The sequence below is a fragment of the Bidens hawaiensis genome, unplaced genomic scaffold, assembly GCF_021521415.1.
Source record: "Bidens hawaiensis isolate Kalapana, Puna unplaced genomic scaffold, B.hawaiensis_p1.1 tig00002553_1, whole genome shotgun sequence".
Taxonomy (NCBI): Eukaryota; Viridiplantae; Streptophyta; class Magnoliopsida; order Asterales; family Asteraceae; genus Bidens; species Bidens hawaiensis.
The window spans coordinates 1,410,629-1,436,166 of NW_027491139.1; the positions used below are offsets into that span (position 1 = coordinate 1,410,629).

The 25,538-nt window shown below is 35.8% G+C and overlaps 2 protein-coding genes and 1 pseudogene across 2 annotated transcripts; 2 read left to right on the forward strand and 1 right to left on the reverse strand.

The window, feature by feature from the left end:
• The first annotated feature begins 6,916 nt into the window (after positions 1–6,916).
• LOC143620250 (F-box/kelch-repeat protein At3g06240-like) lies at positions 6,917–8,067 on the forward strand (annotated as a pseudogene).
• A 3,827-nt stretch (positions 8,068–11,894) lies between these two features.
• Positions 11,895–16,075, reverse strand: LOC143620348 (MACPF domain-containing protein At1g14780-like). Its single transcript, XM_077092052.1, has 7 exons — positions 15,692–16,075; positions 14,578–14,816; positions 14,290–14,491; positions 14,119–14,196; positions 13,344–13,527; positions 13,097–13,263; positions 11,895–12,869 (listed from the first exon to the last, which is right to left on the reverse strand). Exons 1-7 carry the CDS (start codon positions 15,950–15,952, stop codon positions 12,141–12,143), a joined length of 1,860 nt encoding a protein of 619 aa, XP_076948167.1. The 5' UTR covers positions 15,953–16,075; the 3' UTR covers positions 11,895–12,140.
• Positions 16,076–19,096: 3,021 nt separating this feature from the next.
• Positions 19,097–22,676, forward strand: LOC143620173 (oil body-associated protein 1A-like). The gene is made up of 3 exons (XM_077091913.1): positions 19,097–19,303; positions 21,072–21,475; positions 22,296–22,676. Exons 1-3 carry the CDS (start codon positions 19,167–19,169, stop codon positions 22,481–22,483), a joined length of 729 nt encoding a protein of 242 aa, XP_076948028.1. The 5' UTR covers positions 19,097–19,166; the 3' UTR covers positions 22,484–22,676.
• The last annotated feature ends 2,862 nt before the right edge of the window (positions 22,677–25,538 follow it).

Consider the following 25,538-nt stretch of genomic DNA (forward strand, 5'->3'; position numbering starts at 1 on the left):
CATATCACTTATGACTAACTTCTAACCCTTTAGTTTGTTCATCTTATTTACAAGTTCCATGGTGTGGGTTTGTATAAGACTAACCTCGGTTTAACCGAAACTAGTCCAAACCGGAAACCGAACTTTTGTTTACTAGTTTTGTTAAAATAGTTGTTTAAACATGTTTATTGCTAGATTTGAGTTTCAAAAATCTTTTTACAAGTTCTTTGATATTAAGCATATAGAATCCATCTATGAACTCGTTGGGAGACGGAAACCGAACTAAACCAAAACTTTTGCTTAAAAGACTTGTAGTTAACTTTTTTTGTTGTAAAATTTAAGTTTTCTTCATTTATAAACCAATATACAAGTTCTATGATATTTGGGCATGTAGAAACCATCTATGAACTATTTGTGAGATGGAGACCGAACCAAACCGAACTATACCGACTTTTACTCACTTAAGACACACAAGTGTGTTTTTAGCTATCAAGACTTGTATATTTCTTGAAAAAATAGTTTACAAACTGATTTTAATTATTTTCTTAAGTACTTGGAATAGTTGGATCCAACTTGATCTCATAACATAGTTTGGACCGACAAAACCGAACACTCGCTTAACGTGCGTTGTTAGTTCTAAACAATAGATCTACATACTTGGTTAAGTGTTAGTATGTTTTAATGAGTTGTCTCATAACAATTAATATTTTGGAAAGTTGACTTTGGGTTTGACCATTTGTCAAGACCCGAACCGACAACCCGAACACTCGTTAAAAACCCGTTTTAGTATCTTTAGCCTAATGGAACTTGCATTTTAGCATTTTCCCCACCTTATTACTTAAAATTGGTTAAGTAAATATTAAGGTTAGATACTTTAACCTGGTTTTGAGCAAACTTACATTTTTTAAAAAGGTTATTATTATAAATTCTTAAATAGTTACATTTTAAACCTTGAACTTTAATTGATTAGTTTTTGCAACAATTGTTTTATTTAAAGATCTTCAAGACAACCTTTCTAAATCCAAGACTTTCTTTTATTTAGGCTTCATACGTTAAACTCGTCGTTCCGGAAAATCTCCAAATAATCAATCTTTCAAGTTTATTACTTGAACGTGAGTAACTTCATACCCTGTTTTCTATCTTTTATTTTGGGGGTAACATTTCAACTTATCTAAACTAAATGTTTTATACTTGGGTCTTAAACCACAAACGTTGTTGTATACCTTACTTGAATAATTGCTCGATTTGGTGTTCTATGCTTATTTGACTATGTGTTTATCGCTTTTGGATGGTGGAACTATAAATCCTAGACCATTTGGCAACCCCTCATGGCAAGGTGTCGTTAACGTAATGCAATTAACGATAACTATAAAATCCTAAACTATTTGGCAACCCCTTATAGTTGAGTGTCGCTAACTTGTTAGCGATAACTATTTATCCAAGTTTATAGCTATTATTTATGGTTTTGTATACTAGTTTTGTGGCTTTTCATACTATATATCTATTGTTCAAACTTATGAATTGCTCACGAACCTTTGTGTTGATAAACTTTATTTTATGAAATGTTACAGGTTTGCATCTAGGTTGATTATGGAGTTCGGTGAAGAAAACGTCACAAATACCGTTAGGATATTAGCAAAAATGAACAATATTTGATTTGCTATATTTTGTTATATTTTGTTGTATTTGAGTTATGAATATTTGGTTATGTGACATTTTCAATGTTGTGAAATGAAATGAGTTTGTTAAATATTGTCTCTTTTAATAGTGTCATGCGCTTATGAGCAATCGTTGCACCCCGACATGTTCCGCCGCCTTTGGTCGGGGTGTGACAATATGAGTTGGGGATACTTATGCTAGTTGCAGGTTTGATTGTGGACTTGATTGATGTGCACCATGCTTTATACTTACATACACGCAAACTTGCGCGGTTTTATAAATGAACTGTTTTATGTGTATGTGTGCTAAACTCACGAACTCACCAACTTTTTAGTTGACACTTTTTAGCATGTATTCAGGTACTATGGGGATTAGCAATTAGGATTAGCCTTGTAATGAGAATGCCTAAGGATAGAGGAAGATTAGATGCCAGGAAGATTAGTAGAACCAACTTCGGGATTGTAGCAGTGTCAGAGAAGAGATAGTTTGTAGTTACACCTTGTCATAAATACTTAGTGCAAACGTTGTAACTTATCTTTATTAAATAAATTCCGCTGCTTACATTGGTACCAATTTGTCCTTGTTTGTAAAACGACCAGGCCCCTATTGGCCGGGTGTGACAGATTGGTATAAGAGCCAAAGGTTTCAGCAAATTAGAATTCTTTAGAGATTTCTAGGCTTTAATCGAAATGCTTTAAGGATCCCTACTCGCGAAGACTAAGACTCTGACACTGCGAAGACCTTACCAATTAGGTATATGAAAACATTTAGGTGCGATCCAAATAGCTCTAAGAGTTTGCTATTTGAATTGACTAGTTCTACGATTTAGCTTATAGAACTCTAAGACTTTATTTAGAGGATTAACTACTAAGTGATCACATGATTCATTTGAAAGTGTGCATACATGATAAGCTATCAATTTTCTCATGGATACTTGAAAGAGCTTTATTCACATGTGATTAATATTATTGTTTATAGAGCACACTAATTTGATTGGAACGAGTTATGCTCGAGAGTATCTGCCAAATGCTAAAGGCTACTATATTGAATGGAGCGTGTTATGCTCGGGACTATTTGGGGACTTCGACCCCGTTTTTGTGTTAATCATTTATTTCTTGTACTTAGCCAAGAAGGTTACGTGATTTACCTTCATCGTATCCATAGAAAGCCATAGACTGAGTAACATAGGAGCCCATATTGCATCACTAGAAGTGCCATAAGAGCTTGCTTAGAGAAATACAAAATAATAACTATGAACAAAAATTCATACAAAACACCTGATGGGAGAAAACTAGAGTGACCATGCAAGGCAAATTTATAATTATGGGCGATCAACGTAATTATGAATTTGCACGTGCGTGTGAATTCTGGTGACCTGTTATGGTAACCAACACTACCGACCAAAACTATTACAAATCACGCATATACAAATATAACAAAAAAATGGGCAAATTACTAATTCCAAATAATTGGTGAAGTTATCAACCATGACGGCATGATGGTACCCTTATTTAGAGATTAACGAACTCTTTCGGCACTTTATTAGTTTTTCTTATCCTAAGTGACTTTTGAGTAATCGTATTCAAAACTTGCGAGAATTATATCTTTTCAAACAAATATTCCTATAGGTTGGGATTTCTACTTCTTTGACACATATATGTGTTGACCTTTCATCATGCACAATCTCTAATCCAATGCGACAACTACACCAAGAAGATTTTCAGGATTATAGGAGTCTCGACTAGCATTTTTGGACACTTCGACCGGTCAAGATCGCAAAACACTTGATATTGTATTTCCCTTATTGAAATATATCTATCTTGCCGATACTTTTGATATTTCTCTTGGCGACTTTATACTAATCGTTGGTACGCCTTAGTTCTACACGACTACTATCAATGGCTCACGTGAAAGTAACCGAACTTCTTTACGCCAACATAGCTCTATTCACGAGTGCTAGTTCATCATGACTTATATTCCAAATCGATATTAATATTATACCTAGGACTCCAAAAACAAAACTAGAGGTAAGTGAGATTCTCCTACCTCATTAAAGTCTTTTCAAAGGCTCTCAACCAATAATTTCAAATGTGTAGCTACGTTTCCCAACGTGCACACGCCTTGATGGTGATATGCCACTTATATAATCGAACAAGCCCCAAAGGCTTGAGAACATTCCGACCTTGACTCCTTTACACCCTAGATTCATATAACATGTCTAGATTTTGTCGCATCCATATGTAATCTTGCTACTTACAAAAATTACCCAAATGGGTGTATGGTGAATTGTCTTCAGCAAGCCACTTATAATGGTATTTAAAACCGCTAAACAATCCTACAACATCTGAATCCACCCGTGCCAACACCATCTCAACCATTCCATAGTATTTAGTCTCCAAGGGTTATTTTCATCAAAGATGGTGATGTGCCACTAATCCCTCAAAATTAAAAATGAAACTTATGGAATTTTCTTCTATGGAGAACTAATGTCATGATCCACACAATAGGAATGCGCACCTAATTGTTGGTATTATCTTCATATTTTCCTTTACAACTACGCTTAAGATATGTTCCTTTATCATGATATTTCAAAAAAAAATGTTACTTTAACCATTATATAGTAATTAGGAACCTTTCCACTATATCACATCCTTTTTTTTTAATCCTTCGGTTCTAACTACTATGCAAACAAACGATATGAACGCCTCATGAACCCCATGATGCACTACTACCTTGTATGTCTGACTGTTGAAACCACAAATTCCCAATTCGTGATAACCGGATTTAATGGTGGATCAACAATGGTGATAAGTTATTGGAATTTGGAACTCACCGGTTAGTATCCAATGCCAAGACTAAGGATCATTTTAACTCCCCTTGTTTGCATCATTAACCCTTTGCATCATTTCTTTAGATTTTCTGGTGGTTGTCTAAAAATTTCACTAACATATAAAATAGGACAACTGAACAAGCATGGTGTTAATTTATGAAACAAATTATTAGCTTATATTGCCATAGGATAAAGACAAGCATCAGCTTGTTAACTTATGTGGTCAAAATTACCAATTTTATACCATACTCTTAAACACCTTCAGTGCTAAAGAGACCACTCACACAAAATTGTAAGTTTGACTTTTGAAGTCAAACCACCCAATTTCAACTTCAATTTTGTTGCATTTACACTCTCTTTTGTATATATCCTTTTTCGCTATATAAATTGCTGCACCTTCATTCATTTTCACAAATTTGAATTTCACATATTAAAACCTTTACTATATATATCAATCTTGAAAAAGAGTAGAAATTAACAAAGTAATATAGCATAGTGAGTATATACAATATATCCCTAAATTTAGAAACCCTTCAAATAGAGTAGAAATTAAAAAAGTACCTGAGACAAATGTTTAAATCTCATCTTGCTTTGGTAGCAAGTGTCATGGCACACCTAAATTGGCAAAAAAAAAACTAACCGAACACGATGAAAACAAAGGAAATAGAGATCAAACAGAAATAGAAGATCAAATAACTGAAACAAACCTAAACATACCCTGGCCGAAAAGTCAGTTTCGCAGCCATACCCCTAACCGTCACAGCCCCCCATCAATCTTCAAAGGTTCCACCACATTCAATAGCAATTACCTAAGCATGATAGCAAGTAGTTTAGCACATTGAAAAAAGTATTAAAACTGGATCTATCATGTTGGAACAATGTGAACTTATAAATAAATTTAGGTAATTAAAAGACGGAAACATAACCACAAATGTAGTTATACCTTTTTTTAGAAGATCCGATTGATTTATGGTCCAGATTTGGTGTAAATTGGATCACTATGATCACCTAAATCGTTGCTATCCTCTTCTTGGAGTCTTATAAGATCTGAATTTGTAAAGAATGAAAGAAACATTAAATCTTAAAAAGGTTTAACCTGGATATATAGAGTTTGCAACAATCGGTATTAATCACTAAAATATAACAGATAAAGTTGTAATATAGATAAACCCTACACATTAAATTTGATGAGGAGGAAGGTTATATGTGCGATAACACAGGTTAAGGAGGTCCGTTTAGTATTGAAAACCATCACAAGGCTACATAAATAATGAAAGATGGAAACGATTTCATAATCAACAACATTTTATAGCAAGTTTCATCGTTTAATATGAATTATTACTCACCCGAGGAAACAAATCGTTCGATTGTTTTAGGTTTCCACTTCAATCTGAATCAAGAGAGACGACGCAGCATCTCTCGCCATTTGAGAGAAAAGAGGTAAGTAATTGTTGTCTGGATCTGAATTTTGAAAATGACAAGAAGATATGGGCGGGATTTCAAAATTTCATTGGGTTTCTCACAGTAAGCTTTATCATATTCTACATTAACATTAACCAATTGGTAGTATTAAAAGTAAGTGCCACTAAAAATGTTTAATAAGCAAAGATGGCATACGCAAGTGTTATTAAAAACCTAAATTAGCGACACAAAAGCTAAATGCCATTGAAAACGTGTGATACTTGACCTTTAGTGGCAGCATACGCAAAGTGCCACTAAAATACAAATATAGTGACACTAAAACTAATTGCCACTAAAAATGTGTTATAAGCAATGATGGCATACGTGAAGTATCATTAAAAACTTAAATTGTGGCACAAAATCTAAATGCCATTAGAAAGTGTGATACTAGATCTTTAGTGGCATACGCAAAGTGTCACTAAAATACAAAATTAGTGGCATTAAAACTAAGTGCCACTAAAAATGTGTAATAAGCAGAGATAACATAGCAAAATGCCATTAAAAACCTAAATTAGTGGCACAAAGGCTAAATGCCATTAAAAATGTATGCCACTAAATGGCTTTTTGTTTGTAGTGATAATTGTCATTTTTGATATTACCACTTCGAAACAAAAGCGTAATGAAATTGTAAAGAAAAAGTATTTGTGACTTTTTCCGGTCCATAGTGATGGACTCATGATATTTTTTCAAATGGGTCGATGTTACAATTTCATGAGATCGCTCGGGATTTCAACACATATATAATACTTGTTTCTTTTTTTCTTTTTCATAGGGGAAGGCTAAACCCGCCAACAGTTCTCGTTACATCTAATTAAAAATGTTAGTAAAATTAGATTCGCGGTTGAAAAATACAATCTCTTAGTTTGAAAATTAAAGAGAGATGCAACATGTATATCAAGCCCTAAGGCCCATAACGATGGACTAAACCTATAAATATTTTTTATTTATTTATGGTGGATCAAATATGCATGTTACTTTACCCCAATTAACCACGGGAATAAATATTACTCTCTTTTCTGATTCGGTTGTACGTTAATAAGGGTTTCAAGTTTTAATGGCAGACGTTGTTCATAACGATGTGGTTGAGCAGATACTGATCGAATTAGACGTGAAGGATCTTATCCGTTGCAAGAGCGTGTGTAAGTCATGGTATTCTTTAATCACTAGTTCTGGTTTTATTAAACGTCATCTGACCCGTAGTTACAACAAAGATCGCTACAACAATAATCTTGGCAGGAGGACAATTACTTCATCGACATATTGTGGTTCCTCCAATCATCATTGTCTTGTTGGTTCTTCCAATGGTCTCGTTTGCATCTATTCTAGAGAGAGTTGTAAAGTTGTAGTAGGCAATCCGTTGACCCCGAGAGTCAAGACAACGCAGACTTCCCAATGGGATAGGTAGATCATTATGTTGGGGTTTTGGTTATGATTCATCCACTGATGATTACAAGGTCATTGCAGGGGACCAGGATGTCCCTTATAATTCTAAAACATGGTTTCAAGTTTTGAGTTTGAAATCAAATGTTTGGAGAGTCGTCGGAGAACTGAAATATGCATTTAGTACTAGGGTTGGTATCTTATGCAATGGTGCACTTCACTGGATTATGATGGATAATAAAAACAAGAAGAAATTAATTGTTTGTTATGATTTAGCTATAGAAGAATTTAGAGAAATCCCACAATTAACCTGATGATGCAACATATAAAAAGTGTACGGACTATTATTCTTATCCTTATACTCGTCAGTCAGTTAAGAAAGAATGTTTGTGCGTACATGGTGAATCTAAATATTCCGATGCATGGTTGATGAAAAAGTACAATGTAAAACAGTCGTGGGAAATGTTACCACATGATCATGGTTATATTAATAATCAAGATCGTGATATTGTACACTGCTTGAGCTTACCCAAGGATGAAAGTTTCTTCAAACAAAATGAATCATGGTTTTCCGATGCTTCGGATTATCGTTTCAAGATTGATTATTACTGCCTTATTTTTGTGAAGAGTCTTGTATCTCCCCATGTCAGGTTGGTATGAATCTATCTTCCAACAATTTGTAATATATTATCTAACAGTGATCTTTTCACTTGTTCCATACTATATTGACATTCACTTTGCAATTTTTTTTCAGTTAGTGAGGGAGGATTGAGATCCAAGTGGACCATTTTGATGCTGTCAACATTTTTTTACTGATTTTATTATATTTTATTTTTACTTTCTGGTAATTGTCTTGATGGAATCAGTATTGTTTAATAGTTTTAAATAATTAGTTCTTAGCTGTCACCACTTTCAGTTTATGATAATTTATCGATGCTTATTAAATTTTACATGGAGCAACTTTTTTTTTTAGTCAACAAAATTTCTACCATTACCTTGCATATGTAAGGATTTGAACTCACAACCTCACATTTGTGAGGGGACACTATACCATAAGACCAATAAGTCATGCAACAACTTAATCGTCTTTATCAATATGATCGTCATATAAAGTTGTTATGTATATTGCACTTATAATGTGCATTGTGTTATTCTTGTCTGTATATATTGTGTTATGAAACCTGTTTAAAATGAAGTTTTTACTGATTTTCTAGTGTTAAGTTATGGAGTTTATGTATGTTCATATATAGTACTTAAGGCTTATAATATATTAGTTTAGGGTTTGTTAGTGATCAGCTTTAAGGTCTTTCAAAACTGATTATATCTATGTCTAAAAATTAGAACTATGGGTTGACCCATTGTACCTTAGGTTCATCATTCTATTACACAACTTGGGGATCTCTATTGTTGTTTTAACAGCAACTCCCAAACTCTCTAAAACTACATCTAAATTATATCTTATTTTCATTACGACGGGACTTGAACCCGTGCTCTCTTAGAACGGAAAAATTATCCAACTCCTTAGTATCGCTAGACCAAAGGCCTTTTGGTTGGCCATCTGCTTATACAAAACCCGAAGCGAGTGCCCAATCCAACATCTAAAGATGGTTATGTCACACCCCATAACTAAAGGGGCGGGTGTGTGAGGCGAGATTGTCATCGAGCACAATATACGCAACAAAAATTAAAACCAAACATCTGTTTCATTACAAGCTTCAAAAATAATATTTATCCAAACATCATAACTTGTTTAACATTTCACACAAAAACCCACTATCGTTTCACAAAATTACCCGACTGCAAGGATTAGGTGTCGAAAAGTCTATGCTCACTCTAATTGACTTTCCTTAAGCCCATAAACCCAATCCTTTCCATCCTTATGATCACCTGTGGAGAATCTTTGAAAAGAATACACTAGCAAAAATGGTGAACATAGTTATGAACTATGTTGGAAATAGTTTAAATGAAGTAATGAACGGTAAAACTATAGATTGCCCATGAGTAACCAAATATGATACACACTAGTCAGTCATATCACACATAGGTTTTACTATTTTAGTGTATACCTACAACTGAATGTACTAGCCACGTAGCCCTTCACAACGCGTGCAAATTACGGATCTGATTTACGTGCGCTTATAGCCTGAGTTTTAACTTGTTAGACTAGCATACAATCGAACTCTTTTAAATTCAAGTAAACAGTTTAATTCAAAACAATATCTCGTTTCAAAAGAGTTCATCCGTATTCATCTGTATTAAAACTCGGTTAAAAAGAAAAGCAAGTTTTCCTTTTCGGGGGCCAATTATATGGACAATGGGACTATTACTAATCAATTGGTCATCATCATTCTTTTGGATCCTAATCGGGTCAAATTCCAGGTTAAAATCCTTTTAAACAATGGGTTTCGTTCTGGGTCATATAGCTTTGCAGTTTGTTGTAAGCGTGACTAAACTTGCAACTTTTAAACATCAGGAACGCTATTCAAAATTTGGCACAAACCATATACCCATCCTTGTAATTTACTTAAATAACTATTAGTAATTATACCAGTAAGTAGCGTTGCAAAATCCCGACTAGGCACCACTGATTAATTTTGGGCTAGTCGGCCAATTAATCGGTCAACGGTCGAATTCGGCCAAAATCAGGATTACAAATAGCCCCTATTTATAACCCTCTAATCCTTAACCCATACAATTCTTTCCTTAACACATAGGGGTGTTATATAATCACCATATATATATATATATATATATATTATAACATGATTATGATTGTGGTCTAATAATGTAAAAAAAAAAATGAAGTTGATGTAATTTTGGGACCGAAGATATAAGTAACTTTAATGAGAAAACCAATATGCGAATACTACCAATTTCAGGGACAAAAAAAGTAGATGACTCAAAATTGATTTTGAAAGTAGGAATTTTACTCGATATCGTCTAGCCCTACTTCAACATTTGGTTTCAATGGCAGAGGTTGTTCATGAAGATGTAGTTGAGCAGGTACTGATAGAATTGGATGTGAAGGATCTGATTCCTTGCAATAGAGTGTGTAAGTCATGGTATTCTTTAATCGCAACTCCTCGTTTCATTAAACGTCATCTTAACTGTAGTTACAACAAAGATCGATACAACGATAAAATTGGACATAGAAGAATTGTTTTATTAAATATGGCAGATCAAGTGTACTCTGATCGTTATCTTGTTGGTTCTTCCAATGGCCTGGTATGCATCTCTCCTCGTAGTGCCAAAGTTGTATCAGGCAATCCACTGATGTTACGGACTGAAACCAAGGTATGGGGCTTGTCCCACATCGGTTGTATGGGCAACTGATGTGAGGTTTATAAGCCAAATGGGTTCCCTCACCTATCAGACTAGTCTTTTGGGTCGACTTCTTCTGTTTGGCTTGTAACAACTGATTAGAGTGTTATGATACAAAAAGTAATTGAGCTAAAGAATTGTAGAAGAAGAGTGTACTTGTCCGGAATCATGTTCAACATCAGAGGACCAAGCACATTGAGATTGACATCCATTTTGTCCGTGAGAAGGTTCCTCTCAGACAAGTTCGTTTTCCATATTCCAGCTCCTTTCAGTATGCCGATATTTTCACTAACGGTTTACCACGAGACCTTTTTCAGTCATTTCGATCCAGTTTGAGTGTTTGCCACAATCACATTCAAACTGAGGGGGCGAATTAGAGTATTATATTCTCCATATATTATATTGATTTCTTTCCATACTTGATAGGAATAGATTGTCATGTATACTCTATATATTTCGGATGATTGGCATGTAATATTCATTCACAATAATATCATCATTGACTTTCATTAACTAGTTACTAATATTATTAAGAAATAACAATATGTTTACTCTCTTATTTTATTTTTGTTTTTTTTTCCCAAAGAAAAAGGGTTTGGGATAGTACCTTTTGCTGGGTAGTGGGTTTCTTGGATCTGGTCCAAAGGTGATGAACACTTTGACAGATGGTGACTATAGAAAGGTTTGTTTAATTAAATATATATCATTATACAAAAAACTGTATCAATATGATAATAATAGTGTAATTGCTTTTGAGCTTTAACTATTTAACTTTTTTTGTTTCTTAAGACTCTACCAAGGCTACAAGGAGAGAACTTTGATCACAACAGACACGTATTTGAGCGAGTCAGTGAAATGGCAGAATGAAAGGGGTGCACCCTGGCTCAACTGGCACTGGCTTGGGTCCTACACCAAGGGGGTGATGTATGCCCAATCTCTGGCACAACCAAGATCAAAAACCTGAACCAGAACATTGGAGCCCTTTCGGTTAAACTCACAGCTGATGAGATGGCTGAGCTTGAATCCTTAGCTTCATTCAAGGGTCCTAGAATGTGCAAACAGATTTTGGATAGTTGCTACAAGAGCATCGAAAGTCCACCTTTGTCCTCATGGAAACCGGAGTTATCGCATGGTGTTTAATAATGTTGTTTCTATGTTATGTTATGATGGACTCTGTTATCTTTCGTTTGTTCGAATTCCATGTAATCACATGGAGCTGAATAATGTTGTTTCTTGTGGTGTTATGATGAACTTTGTCGTTTTGAGTTCGTTAAAACTGTTAAAACTATGATGAATATTGTTATCTTTGATTTCGAGCCCAACTTTAGCGAATACACAAACCGATTACACATTCACAATCGATTTCAGGAAACCAAAACCGGAAGGCGATTATCTACACCGAACCATCGGTCACCCATTTAATTAATCAATCTAGCTCGTTTTGCATTAAAGCATTGCACAAAATAACAAGAATGGCAAACCTCCTGCACTCTATATACCAAAACCGCGCTTACAATTCTTGAGCAAAATCTAGTAACGCGAACTTGACATGCAACCCAATCTTACCGCCATCCATAACCAACTTACCAGCAACAACCAACCAATGACCTGGCAAGTCATGTGGGCCCCGCGCCACCTCATCCATGTCCACAAACTTACACAGTTTTGTGGACCGAACCGGCACCGGCGGGCAATCAGCAAGCACACCCGAGTTAACAGTTGCAGACTGCTTCTGTTGCTTCTGTGCATTAGCAACCGACCGCTGTGTGAAACTAAAAGTCGCGCTTAGGTTGGTAAAAATACTAGATTTCCGAGCAACTGCTGGTGCACTGGCCCATTCAGTTTTACGAATGGTGCAGTTAGGCAGGTGGGTGTATAGTAACCGAAGGTGTAGTACGGTTTTAGGCCACTTTCCTTTGATGATGAGCTGGGCGCCGGTTACAATATACACGCCTCCGGTCGGGTCTTGTTTTAACCAGTTTGGGTCATATTTGACTACCGATGAGCACACGTTTGAGTATCGTTTCCATCTGACTGGTTCAAGAATTTGGGCCCGAGGCTCATATTCATCAGAACCTCGCCATTGAGACGGTCTACGGTTTGTGGTGGATTTTGAAAGGGCGTGTGCTATGGTATCTGGAAGACTGGAGAGATGCTGTAAATGCATTGCTAATCGATTGCTTTTTTTCCCTTCCAAAAATAAACGGAGACCAATCACTGGTTTTTCATCACATGAAACCTGAAAAAAAAACACGTTAGAAGAGTTTGGGTCAAAGTCACTCGCGAGATACTCGAGATCGACTCGCTAAAATATCAAATCGGGCAAGCCTTAAACAAACACGAGCCCAAGCTTCACATATCGAGCTTGACCAGGCTCATGAGCCTATATTTACATATATAATGACTTACAACTCACTTGACACAATAAGCAATGCAAATCATTCGATCCGTTTGCTTATAACATACCTGGGTCGTGCTAACGTATATCTTGGGGCCCAAGAAACTAAACTGAAGTCGAGGACACGAAGTTTTTTTCCTTTGATGCCTAAGGGTTAATTCACAAAACAAAGGGGCCCACTGTCTAGGAACTTGATACTCTAAGAAATACTGCAAGTCTTCTAAAGCAGGCTTGTCTGCATGATTAACAACAAAAGATTTAAGTCAGTATAAATTATAAACTTGAACCGACAAAATTATTATTTAAATAACTTACACCGTAAATACAAGTTTATAGCATGGCTGAGAAAACCACTTCCACGAACCCCGTTAAGAAGAGAAGTAATTGGAACAAACTTGAAAAGCATTGCTTCAGGATTAGTACCAACTGTTTGAAGCCACTTTGAATAACTGTCTGAAAATACATCACCGCCTCTTTTACACTCAATAACTGTAATGCCCTGTTTTCACATAAACCAAGCATAGCATCACCGGTCCATAAAAGGGTCAAAACTGTTACTTTTAAAAAAAATTATTTAATTATGCAAATGGTCCCGGTGCTTTGCCAAAAGTAACAAGGTTGGCGTCTACCTTTGACTCTTTGAGAAGTAACAAGTTTGGGGACTGCGGTTTAGTTTTTTAACACTTTTTGGTTTTAGTTTTGTTACACTAACTTCTGTTTATTTTTATTTTTAACAGAAAAGACCCTTTATTTTTAACAGAAAAGACCCTTGCACAAGAGGGTATTTTGGTCATTCTTAATATTACTCCTATTCATTTTTTAGAAATTAAAAAATTAATAAAAGATAAATTAAAAGACATTTATTATAATACTACTCATCTCAAAAAATTATCTCACAACTATCTCGATCAACCCTCATCTCATTCTGCAAAGATTAAAATAATACAAATGTTACTGTTAGTACCTATAAGTGTTACAAAACTGAAACCATAAATCTCAAGCTTGTTACTTCACAAAGTTAGGCCCCAAACCTAAAACTTTTGCCAAACCACCAGCACCATTTGACTAATAACTACATTTTCAAACTTACATCCTTGCTTGAAGTTTCTGTAATGTTGGTGAACTGCTTGGTGTGTGGCTGTAACATACGACTGAAGACTTCTGGCACCTAAAAAAGAGTCAAAAATATCAATACAAAACTTAGAAGATAGTTCCACATATTAGAAAAAAAAAAAAAACCTAAAATTAAAGATGTGATTACGTTTTGTTTGCCGTCTCTTGTTTTCATATCGATTAGAGAAGGACTCCTCCCATCTGAAAACAAAGTATCTCCAATATCATCCAAATATCCTCTAAGGTCTGCAGTAGAAATAGTGGACGACGGTTTCTGTTTAACACATATTAAATCTTGACCACCAACTGCCATTCCCACAATAATGTGTGTGCCATAAGTCTGAATAAACCTGAATGAACAGACGGGTCAAACGGGTTAGAGACGGGTCAAACGGGTTATATACTAATTGAGACTCACAATGTAAAGCATACTTACCTAGCGAGTAGTAGCGGGTTCCAACTTGTTGGAACAGCGTTCTTCACATTTTCTTGAAGTACTAGTGGAGATGCTGTTAGGTGCAAGTAATACAGAGAGATAAAATAACCATCAAAAGCAAGATATTTGGCATCAGTTGCATCATTTAACCACGATCCACTTAAATCAAATAACGCATTGAAGTATCCTGATGGCACTTTTCCTTGTATTGATGACTTTTGATTGAGTAATTCTGACATCTAAAAGATAAAACATCAGCAGATCATGATAAAAGACAAATATGAAAGTTTGATGATCAACATGATGATAGAAGACACAAGTAGAACTAGCATTAGGGGTGAGCAAAAACTGAACCATAACCAAATATTGAACCCTCAACCGAAATTAACCATAACCGACAAAACCAATTAAGTGAATCTGGTTAACTGACCAATCGGTTATGGTTACGGTTAACGTGTCTTCGTTATCCATTTTAACCGAGACCAAACCGAACTTTGTGTTTTTGTGTCATTTCAAATTTTATACCTACATTTCCAGATTCAAACAATTAAATTCACGCTGCAAGTGTCTATAACCGAGCTTGGGACACCAATTACCATCACCAAGCTATTGTCAGCATATTTCAGCTTCAAAACTTCATAATTGAGCTTGGAACACAATAACCGAACAATCTTCCACCAGAACAAAGGAACAAAAAATAATAATAAAATACACTGGACAATTGAAGGAAGTTAACAAAAACCAATCATTTAGTTATGGTTATGGTTTAGCCTCCATAACCGAACCAAACCGACTTTGCACACCCCTAATTTCCTTAGTAGTATAATGAAACAAAAGTATAAGCAGGCCTCTATAATTATAATACTCCATACTCTTTTTATTTGTGAAAAGTTAAAAGTTATCATCAACAGTTGAGTAAGTCATAGTGCAACTTGCCTTACTTTATAAAATTATAACACCTCACAAGATTCCAAAAACAAAACTTTTACCAAAACACAAATGATCATAATACACAACATATTCTAATAACTACTTCCAAAATTAAAGTCCAATCAGTAAATTAAACCCTAATTATACAAAACAAACTCAATTACGTAACGAAACGATTCGATACCTTATTGAACTCCAAAACATCCGATTTGAACCGAACTCGATCGCCTTTATCACACCGAATATCTTCACAAACACCAGAAACAGTGGGACCACCTCCCGGAAACACAATGTCTCTCGTCCGTGATTCATCCAGCTCCACCAGCCGGCCGCCGTCAGGACACCGTTTCACAAACTTCAATCGGAAATCACTCGCCAGGTCAAACCCTAACCCTAACGACTCCAAAGCCCTAACCTCCATCGGCTGGTTACAATTATAATCCATCAAATTGTAGGTTTAGTGGTTATTAATGAACAGGATTAACAGCCATAAAACAGTGAACAAAGTGTTGAATTGGTGGAATTGGTGTATATGTATATAATAATAATAATATATATATATTATATAATGAAGTGTGAATTGGTTGATTATATTGATGATAATTGATAAGGACGTTTAAGCTGATTTTTACTAAATGAAGCAGAAAATGGAGGTAGGTTAGACGTTTTTAGTTTTATTAGTATTATTATTATTATTATTATTATTAATATTTTATAATTATTACTTATAGCGACGAAAAAGAGTGGATTTAGCGACAGTTGTAACTGCACGGCGCTGTGAAGACTTTTTCGCAATCACCGCCTACCGACCAGGACCGGCCAAGCCGAAATGAAACAGAATAGACTGAATAGTCAATGTGTGTGTATTATTTTAAGTAATATTAAATTGTATATTTTGTGACTTATGGTCAAGTTTATATTATTTTTATTCTTGTCGTTTGTAGTATGGATCAAAAGGTTTGTCTATAAGTTTTTTGGAAAGGGAGGTTGGCTATTAGTATTAAACTTAGTTTAATTGCACGTCGTTGATTTTAAGTTTTGTTTTACGTCAATGTAAGGGAATTTAATACGAAGGGTGTGAGTTAGGTTTTGAAAATGTTTGACGATAAAGTTTGTGGTATGTAATTAAATACATATAGATGAAATAGGAGTCACAAGATCGAAATAAGTTTTTCTTATGAGAAGGACGGTTGGAAATCAGCCCAAGAACATGAATGAATTTGATCTCAATGAGGATCGACTGTTTTGTTATTATAGTTATTAACATAGTTATTACATACTCTAACCGTCTATTTATACTAATTAACTTCCTGAACATACTAAGACTCGAACTCCTACTGAAGAGGTAGGTCTCAGCAGAGCCCAGTTGGACCCGCAAGACTCACCTCAAAGAGAGACGTCTGCACAGTTGAACCCGCAAGACTCACCTTCAATAGGGACGTCTGCGTAAAGGCTAAACTCGCAAGACTCACCTTGAAGAGACGTCTGCGCAGAAACCAACTGGATCCGCAGGACCCACCATGCTCAGAGAGATGAAGACCTTACGCGCAGTACGCTAGCTGTTCCCGCAGGAAAAGCCTCCCAATGGTGAAGTAGCTCGCCTGTTCCCGCAGCTGCGGATACAAGCCATCAGGGAAGGCTACACGCACAAGGCACTAACTCTCAAATAATTCAGTAATGTCACCTGAAGAAGGAATGAGCAAAGCCGGGAATACTCCCGCCCAAATGAGCCAGTCCGTACGCTACTGGAGGATCTTTTATACTGTACCTGCCAAGGTATGGACAAGAGGTCTGACCAAAGCAGCGACAGCTCACTGACAAACAGTACGAGGAGCACGCTCTAGTACTTAATGTCACTATCAGCCGCTGCCTACTCACAAACCCTCACTGTGGCACGTGCGTAGCCTGCAGTTGGTGGAACAGGAACAGTACACAGCCGGCCTTGTCACTATCAGCCGCTGCCTACCCACCAACCAGCATGGCACGTGCGTAGCCCACTGTTGGGAGAACATGAATATTATACAGCCGGCTGTACCTGCTTGGAAACCTACCTTCGGCTATAAATACTCCTCCAACACCTTGGAACGGTATCATCTTATCATATCATCACATCTTATATCTTCATATATTACCTGATATCTGCTCTAGTCATTCTCTTAATATACACTTATATTCAAGAGCAATCTAGTCTGATTCTCACGCCGGAGGGTGGTCACAAGGAGGTACCCCCCCCCCCCTTCTCAGTGACGAGCTCACGGTGTCTGTTTTGCAGGTCATCAGAAGAACCATCTTTGCCGGACTTAACCCTCGTGGGAAACATCTATTTAACCCCCAGATTATCCGTAATCTGCCCGGGGTCACCTAGTGTTTCTTCACCTACTTTATAGAAAAACAAACTAATAAGATACACAACCTTACTAATCGATTTAATCGATGACTCTATACACCTAAACTATTAACTAAATATTAATTAATTTAGTTATTTCACTTGGTCCCTTCAACTTTCTCTATTAACTTGTTTCAAGATTAACCTTCAATAAGGTTAATAATTTTATCATGTGCTTTGTGACTCCAAAGAAGACTGAGGTGACCCTCTAATACGAACCAGTTTAATAAAATATTATAAAAATCATACAAATACATGTGTTTATTACTTTGGTTAATTGTATCATATAAGGTTTTCAGGTCATCAACACGAGCCTAAACACAACAACAACTCAAAATCGTGTCATTGACAAACACATAAACTAGAACGCACACGAGTTTTCACATGTTTACACAAACACGTTATTTTCATGGTTTCCAACTATTTTTGTTATTTATTAATGTTTTTTTATTTTATAATATAAAATTATAAATTTATAACAAACAAAAACACATAACTACAAATTTTATGTTGATTTATCTTTTTAAAACATGTCATAAGAAAACTCATTCTTTTAAGTTTATGACATAAAACATACTTTTAAAAGGGTATAAAGCTAAACGGATCAGCCTATAAACTATTACTTTCACGAACAATCAATAAATATGGGCTCAGGCCCTTGCTCTCCTTGTTAGTTGTTACCTATTTAAGCTCAAACCCAAAAGGCCAAACCCATCACAATCCTAAGATAAAACACATTTAAAGAATATTATGATAAGGTAAGTATATTGTATCTAACTCCATTGTTAATAACTCGATCTTGAATTAGTGAAATCTTTAGATGATGATAATGTAATAATGGTGTTTAAAGTTATTTATTTTATACTCCACAAGTACTAGGCAAAGAGTAAAAGTAATATTCTCGGTTATGTAAATAACAATTAATGGATAATTAATTAACTGTACTGGCGTACTGCACTAACACCCATGAGATTCGAACAATTTGTCCAAGTAAACCGGCTTCCACGTGTCCATCTCTTCCGACAATTCCCGAAGAAACAGTCAACAAACAACAGTTGTTTGACCAGTTTACTATTTAAGGTAACACAAGACACGTCCCGTACCACGTGGCGAACACAACTAGCCACCTATGTCCACCCCAACGCCACCTGTAGAAGCAAAACTAATACATCAGCTAGTCATCTCCATTCTCCGAGCTATAAGAAGTAAGAACTCATCCATCAACCTCACATATCAATCTGTGTTCATCTGATCCGATCTTTAGACTGAAAAAATGGACCCCATTCATGCAAACGTCGTCAAGGACGTCCCCGGAGAAAAGACTAAAATCGGTACCTCTATCGTCGACACCGCGGCCGCCACCATCCAATCGTTTGGTCCAACCAAACAGATCCATCAACACCTATGCGCGTAAGTCCATTTTATATTATTATTATTAATTGTGTGACCCCAAGATGTATCATGTAGGACAAATATTATTATTCAAGAGGTAATGCATTCATTGAATTGATATATGAAAGATTTATTATTTTTATGGGATTAAATCTCAGAGTTATTGTAAAATTAAAGAAAAAAACGACAAGATTACGGAAGTAATCATTTTCTTGCATTTATTGCTACTACACTGTTCATGTTTATTTTAATTCTTATTGTTTTTCTACTTATAACTTATGTGAAATATAATTTATGTAAATACATACTACCGTTAAATGAAACTTGACTTAAATGAAACTTGACCCATGAATTCTAATCAATAATCGAAGAAATCAAATGAAATGAAAAGTATTCTATTTTATTTTTACATTTTAAATGAAATGAAATCAACGGGCTATAATCAGCGGTATTCTATGAGATCCAAGATTATGATATGAGATCCAAGATTATGATAAGTAAGAAATCAATTTATTACTTATTTTTTTTTTTTTTTACATCAAGTTGAACTATTATAGAAATCTGAAGGTTATCTATTTATAAATAGCATAGACAATTACAGACTAACGGCGTTTATAAATAGCATAGACAATTACAGACTAACGGCGGCAGATAGATGGGCAACAAATTGCGCCGCTCCCCCCTTCTGAATAGCAAACCCTACCCTACTAAACACAACGTTCCCTTAGCATGAGCGGAGTTACTGCTGACCACCTGCTGAACCCGCTTAAGGAACTGAACCGCGTCAGGGTCGAGAGCGCCAAAGGTGTCAAAAGCAAACGGTACGAACACGTGCTGATTCTCAAGACAAGCTTTCTCGTGCTTAGCTACTTTACCCGCCTCTGCCTTGTTTATCGCATGACCCACCACAAACCCGTGGTCCCGTAGCCCAACGAAGGGGGACACACTTGTCAAATCAACGCACGCGTGCTTACCTCCTTCCCATCCAAAAACAAGAATGTCAGCGGGTCGTAGGGTTGATCTCCCATCTAAAGGGTCGGTCAAGAAGTTCACCGGAGCTTCCTTTTTTTGTCGAGATCCCGTCCCGCTTAAGGACGTCGTAAAGCACATCTCGAACTAGATCATGTCGATATTTAAAGCCCGGTAATTCTTTGCAATGGACTGCATGCTCCTCAAAAGAATCCAAACAAGCCTTCCGACATACGGGACACGGGTCATCAACCAGGAAAAGGGGGTACCATCAGCCGGTATTTGATAGCCCGATATTCCACTGCCGACATACGTTGCCCTAAACCTTCAATGGGAACAACTGACAGGATATCCTGAGCATGAGGGGCACGTAAACACTCAAAACACACTTATCATTTGTTTAAAAAGTGCGTACGTCCAAATTTACGTTATCAATCGTATTACTTATCACGTGACCCATTACTTGTCACGTGACCCAGTGTTCCAGTGTTATAGAACTAGCTAGGCCTTGATCGAAAAGACTAGGATTAATAGGAGTTGTATTGAAATTTATATGTATCAAATTCTATATGTAAGATTTTCAATTTTGATCAAATAGTGATTCATGGGCGACTAGTCGGTGGGATACCGACTAGTAATTAGTCGGCTCCTAACAATATTTTATATTTACCACCATGGGTAACGTAGTTTTTGAAAGATTTTGCATGCTATTCAAAAGATTGCTAGCGGTGCAACTTGTCTTTTTTGTCTTTCGACGCAAAAGCTACTCTTTAATTTATAAATTTAGTAATTACTGATTTTGTTAATTTTGGTTCAGGTTTCACTTTTACGCGGATGACATGACCCGACAAGTGGAAGCGCATCACTACTGCGGTCATCTGAACGATGAAGTGAGGCAATGTTTGATCTACGACCGTCCCGATGCCGATGCACGGTTGATTGGAGTGGAATATCTAGTGACAGAAGAATTGTTTTTAACTTTGCCTGATGAGGAGAAACCGCTGTGGCATAGCCACGAGTATGAGGTGAAGAGTGGTGTGCTTTTCCTTCCTGGTGTTCCTGGTCCGGTTGAACGGAAGGACTTAGAGAAAGTGGCGAAAACGTACGGGAAGACGATTCATTTTTGGCAGGTGGATAGAGGTGACGAATTGCCACTTGGTTTGCCGCAAGTGATGATGGCTTTAACGCGAGATGGACAACTCTACCCTAACCTTGCTAAAGGTATCGTTTCCTAAGAATATGCATTTTAATGTTTACAACTTTTATTCATAGTATATAATTTAATTATATAAACTAGGACCATTGGCCGAGTATACCGTCAACAATTTAACTTAATGACACTCCAAACACTTGTTTTTGGTTACAAAGGCAACCGCTGTTAACATACTTTGTTAGTGTAGGATTGCCCTTGTAACATCAGTGAAAGTTGTGAGTGATATTCATATCGCCATTTTGAATCATTGTCCATTAATTGGTTAAGAAATGGATTATTAAAATCCCGTTAAGAATTTGATTGCAACGAAAGTGGAAGCTTAGACTGATGTTCACATTGTTATGAATTATTATCGGTTTAATTGGGTATGATTTAGATTATTAAAGTTAGGTAAGTTTAAAGTGTTGTTCACATTGTCATCTTGAATTATTTTCGGTTATTGGATAGGGTTTAACAGTGACGAAACCAAAATTTTTTAACTAGGGGCGCAATCATAACCCGTAAAAGTCTTGTTCTCTATAGGCTAAACTAGAGGGTCATAATTATGTTTTCTTCTAGAAAAATCTCGTATTTTATATATAAAAATCCAATAAATTCTCATGACGGCCAATGGACCCTCTTGACCCCTGCTTCCGCCGGAACCCCTGGGTTTAAGTTATTTAAATCATGTTACATTGTTACGAATTATTGTCGGTTAATTGGTGTTGTTCACATTGTCATTATCGATTACTATCGGTTAAATAAATATGGTTTGGTTTATTAAAATGCAAATGTAAGAGCTACGTACTTCGATTCATACTAAAAGATAATTGTGTTGAATGATTGCAGATGTGGAGTCCAAATATGGTGTGTCCTTCCAGAAGGAAAGGGAGAACAGGGCATACATGGAGGGTTTAGCCCATGGAATCCACCCGAAAGCGAATGCAGCTGGGGTCGGTCTCAAAACTGTGTTACGGGAGATTGACTGCAAGCCTTCCTCCGACCCACCGCCATCTGTTCCTAGGGTTTTCGTTTGAAGTTGGCCAGTTTAAAATCTTTTCGAGAACTCAGTTTTAGAATAAAGATGCTGATGCTATGAGTCTATCAAGATTACCGTGCATCAGTATGTATAGTTACAGGTTTGATGTGGTTTCTGAAATCTGTAGAATAAGTAGGAAGTGTAATAATCCGCGTATATCAAGAACTTGAAGTGAATCAATTCATGCAAGCCTCCAACACACACTATAACCACACACTGCTTATTGTTGGGATTAAACGGACACACGAACTGAGCACAAACACTAATCCGAATGCAAATAAATGAGATGAACACGAAGACTCACTATTTTTCTAAAACGGTTTTGATAGATATATATTGGGCTTAGAATGCTACTCTACACTACAAAACCGAGGCAAACAGGCCTACAATAAAGCCCAAACATAAGCACATCTTAGCTAATGGCCTAATGCCTAATGGCTTAATCTGGTTAGCCCAAAAAATTATCATTTATCCATGGAATCTTGATCCATTTAATATTCTCCAGAGTAGAGGAGAATTACAGTTTTCGTCGTCGTGGCTTCATTAAATATTCAGCTTTAGTCCAATAGCTTCAAATATGTGGTTTTCGTTCAGTAGTTTTGGTTTTACTTGCAATTAAATCCGACTATGTTAACTATGTCGTTAAACCCATCAGCGTGTCCCTCATGAGCTAAGCTCATGGTTTAAAAATAGAGCTTGGCTAGTCGAATTGCTTAAACCCCTAATACGACTTACTTGTCACGTGAGCTTAGCTGAATGTTTGACTCTTTCACGAGGGTTAAAAATAGATTGTTTATGAGGTTTAGAATTTGAGTCTGACTCGTTTACACCCCTATATAAAACTTACTAGACACGCGAGCTAAGCTCAATGTTTGACTCGTTTATACTTATATATAGTTAGGGGTGGCAATCTTGACCCAAACCTTTCAAATGAGTCAATTTGAGTTATTTTAAAAGTTAAATGAGTTGGTTTGGGTAAAAGATTTTAACTAAATGGATCAAAATGAGTCATTTGAAATTTCATCTTTTTATTTTCTGGTCAAAATGGGTCGACAAGTTCAAAGAAATGGGTCGATGTGGGTTAGTGTCCTAAGGAAATGTGACATGTTTCGGATCGGAACGGGTTTTCGTACAAGACAGGTTTCGGCATGAAACGGGTTTCAGATTGGAACGGGTTCAGTTCAGGTTTCAAGCCAACACGAGTTTTCACCCGTGACGTGTTGGGTTTTGGTTTCTTTTGTATCTTTCTGATCGATTCCGGACTCGTTTTTGTTCGTTTTTTTTTCAGTTTTGTTTTTGTTCGGTTTGAATTCTTTTAGTTTCGTTTTGATTGATTTTTTCGATTTCGATTGATGTGGTCCGGTTTTGGCTTTTTGTTTCTTTGTTTTATTTCCGTCGATACTTTCGGTTTCGGTTCGATTCTAGATGGGTGTTCTTTTATTTTATTTTATTTTTTTTATGAAACGAGGACAACTTATGAAACATTTTAGTGTTTTTACTTTTTTTGTTTATGATTTATATTTTAAGTTATAATTTTTTTATTATTATTTTTGAATATTTTTTTGAGGGTTTTTGATCTTAACAGAAAACCTTTCAAAAAAATTCAAAAAAAATAATTAAAAAAATCATAACTTAAAATATAAGTAAAAAACGAAAAATCTAAGAAAACTAAAATGTTTCCGCCGTTATTCTCGTTCACAAAAAAAAAAAAAAAAAAAAAAAACTCAATTTGACCTTAACCTATTTTGACTCAAACCAAAACAACCCTTTTTTTAATTGACTCGTTTTGACCCAAACTCATTTTAACTCATACTTGTTTTGACCCATGACTCATTTCAACTCATGACTCGTTTGACCCAACCCAACCCAACCCATTTGCCACCTCTGTATATAGTGTATTAATGCTTGTTGTTTACAAGAACTGACTCAAGGAAAATCTTGTTTTAGTATATATGTAATATGCTTAGATTTTTTATGCACAATCTAAGCTTTGGTCATGTAGAATTAAATTGCAAAAAGAAAAACATTTAAGGAAACACCAATCAAATACAAATCTGTAAATCAAATACTGATTTCAAGGGTTCAGTTTGATGTTCCGTTCTACTTCCTAACAACGATACCGATGTTGATGTTATTAGTACTTGTGATTTGGTACGATGGGACATATCGGAAAATTCACTTCAATATGATTGATTGTATGTTCCGACAAACATTTTAAGGACGATCTATCATGTCCCTTTCCACTCATTTCTTTCTTTCTTTGATTCGTATGGAAGTAATGCGAAATTCAATGCTTCATGTACTCTCGTCATTTTCATTTTACATTGCTTTCTTTTTTATATTTCTTAGCAAAATTATTAATAAAATGTGTCAAGGATGTTTATAAGATCTTGTTAATCAGTTCTTGTTTTGTGTAATTATTAAGTATAAATGTTTTAAGGTATAACAAAGACCGATAATGATAGTTGTACATGGTTAATGATGTTCAAACATACGAAAACCTAGAATCATAAAGTAACCGAATATTTATTAAACCTTTGATGAAAAATCGTGTGCATGACCAAAATATGTTGTTCATATAGTTAAATCAACAAATGTAAACTGATGGTTATTTTTGCTCATGCATTAATGTTTATGACTACATGTGTCGTTCACTGATTGATATTTCGTATATATCTGTCCCTTATGGTTAGTTAGTTTCTATTCATTTACATGACATGAAAAATAAATTACATGATAGTACGTACTAGTAAAGCGGGTACAAACCATTTTGAAAGCAACCAGACGATTTCAACTAGAGATAGTCCAAAATGTTTATCAGGCAACTCGCGTTACGAACTCTAGCTTGGGCTCTAGGCTCATGCAGTTTCCACGTGTTCGCATTAGTTGAATTCATATTTTAGTTTTGTTACGTTCGTTTAAAATACTAAAGATCGAAAATAACCAAACACAAAAACATTTCTTCTCTTGATAAATGAACAAGAATAAGTGTTTGTTTATTTGCTAGTGTCCGTTCGGTTAAGAATTAAAATTAAATGAATGAACAAGAAACA

What these genes read in the sequence shown, in the direction of transcription:
- LOC143620173 (XM_077091913.1), top strand. Translation starts at nt 19,167, where the DNA reads ATGGACCCCATTCATGCAAACGTCGTCAAGGACGTCCCCGGAGAAAAG. An exon ending in ATCCATCAACACCTATGCGC is followed by an intron (nt 19,304 to 21,071) that starts GTAAGTCCATTT and finishes ATTTTGGTTCAG; the next exon opens with GTTTCACTTTTACGCGGATG. An exon ending in CTACCCTAACCTTGCTAAAG is followed by an intron (nt 21,476 to 22,295) that starts GTATCGTTTCCT and finishes GAATGATTGCAG; the next exon opens with ATGTGGAGTCCAAATATGGT.
- LOC143620348 (XM_077092052.1), bottom strand. Translation starts at nt 15,952, where the DNA reads ATGGATTATAATTGTAACCAGCCGATGGAGGTTAGGGCTTTGGAGTCG. An exon ending in ATGTTTTGGAGTTCAATAAG is followed by an intron (nt 14,817 to 15,691) that starts GTATCGAATCGT and finishes TTTATCTTTTAG; the next exon opens with ATGTCAGAATTACTCAATCA. An exon ending in TATACGTTAGCACGACCCAG is followed by an intron (nt 12,870 to 13,096) that starts GTATGTTATAAG and finishes TTTTTTTTTCAG; the next exon opens with GTTTCATGTGATGAAAAACC.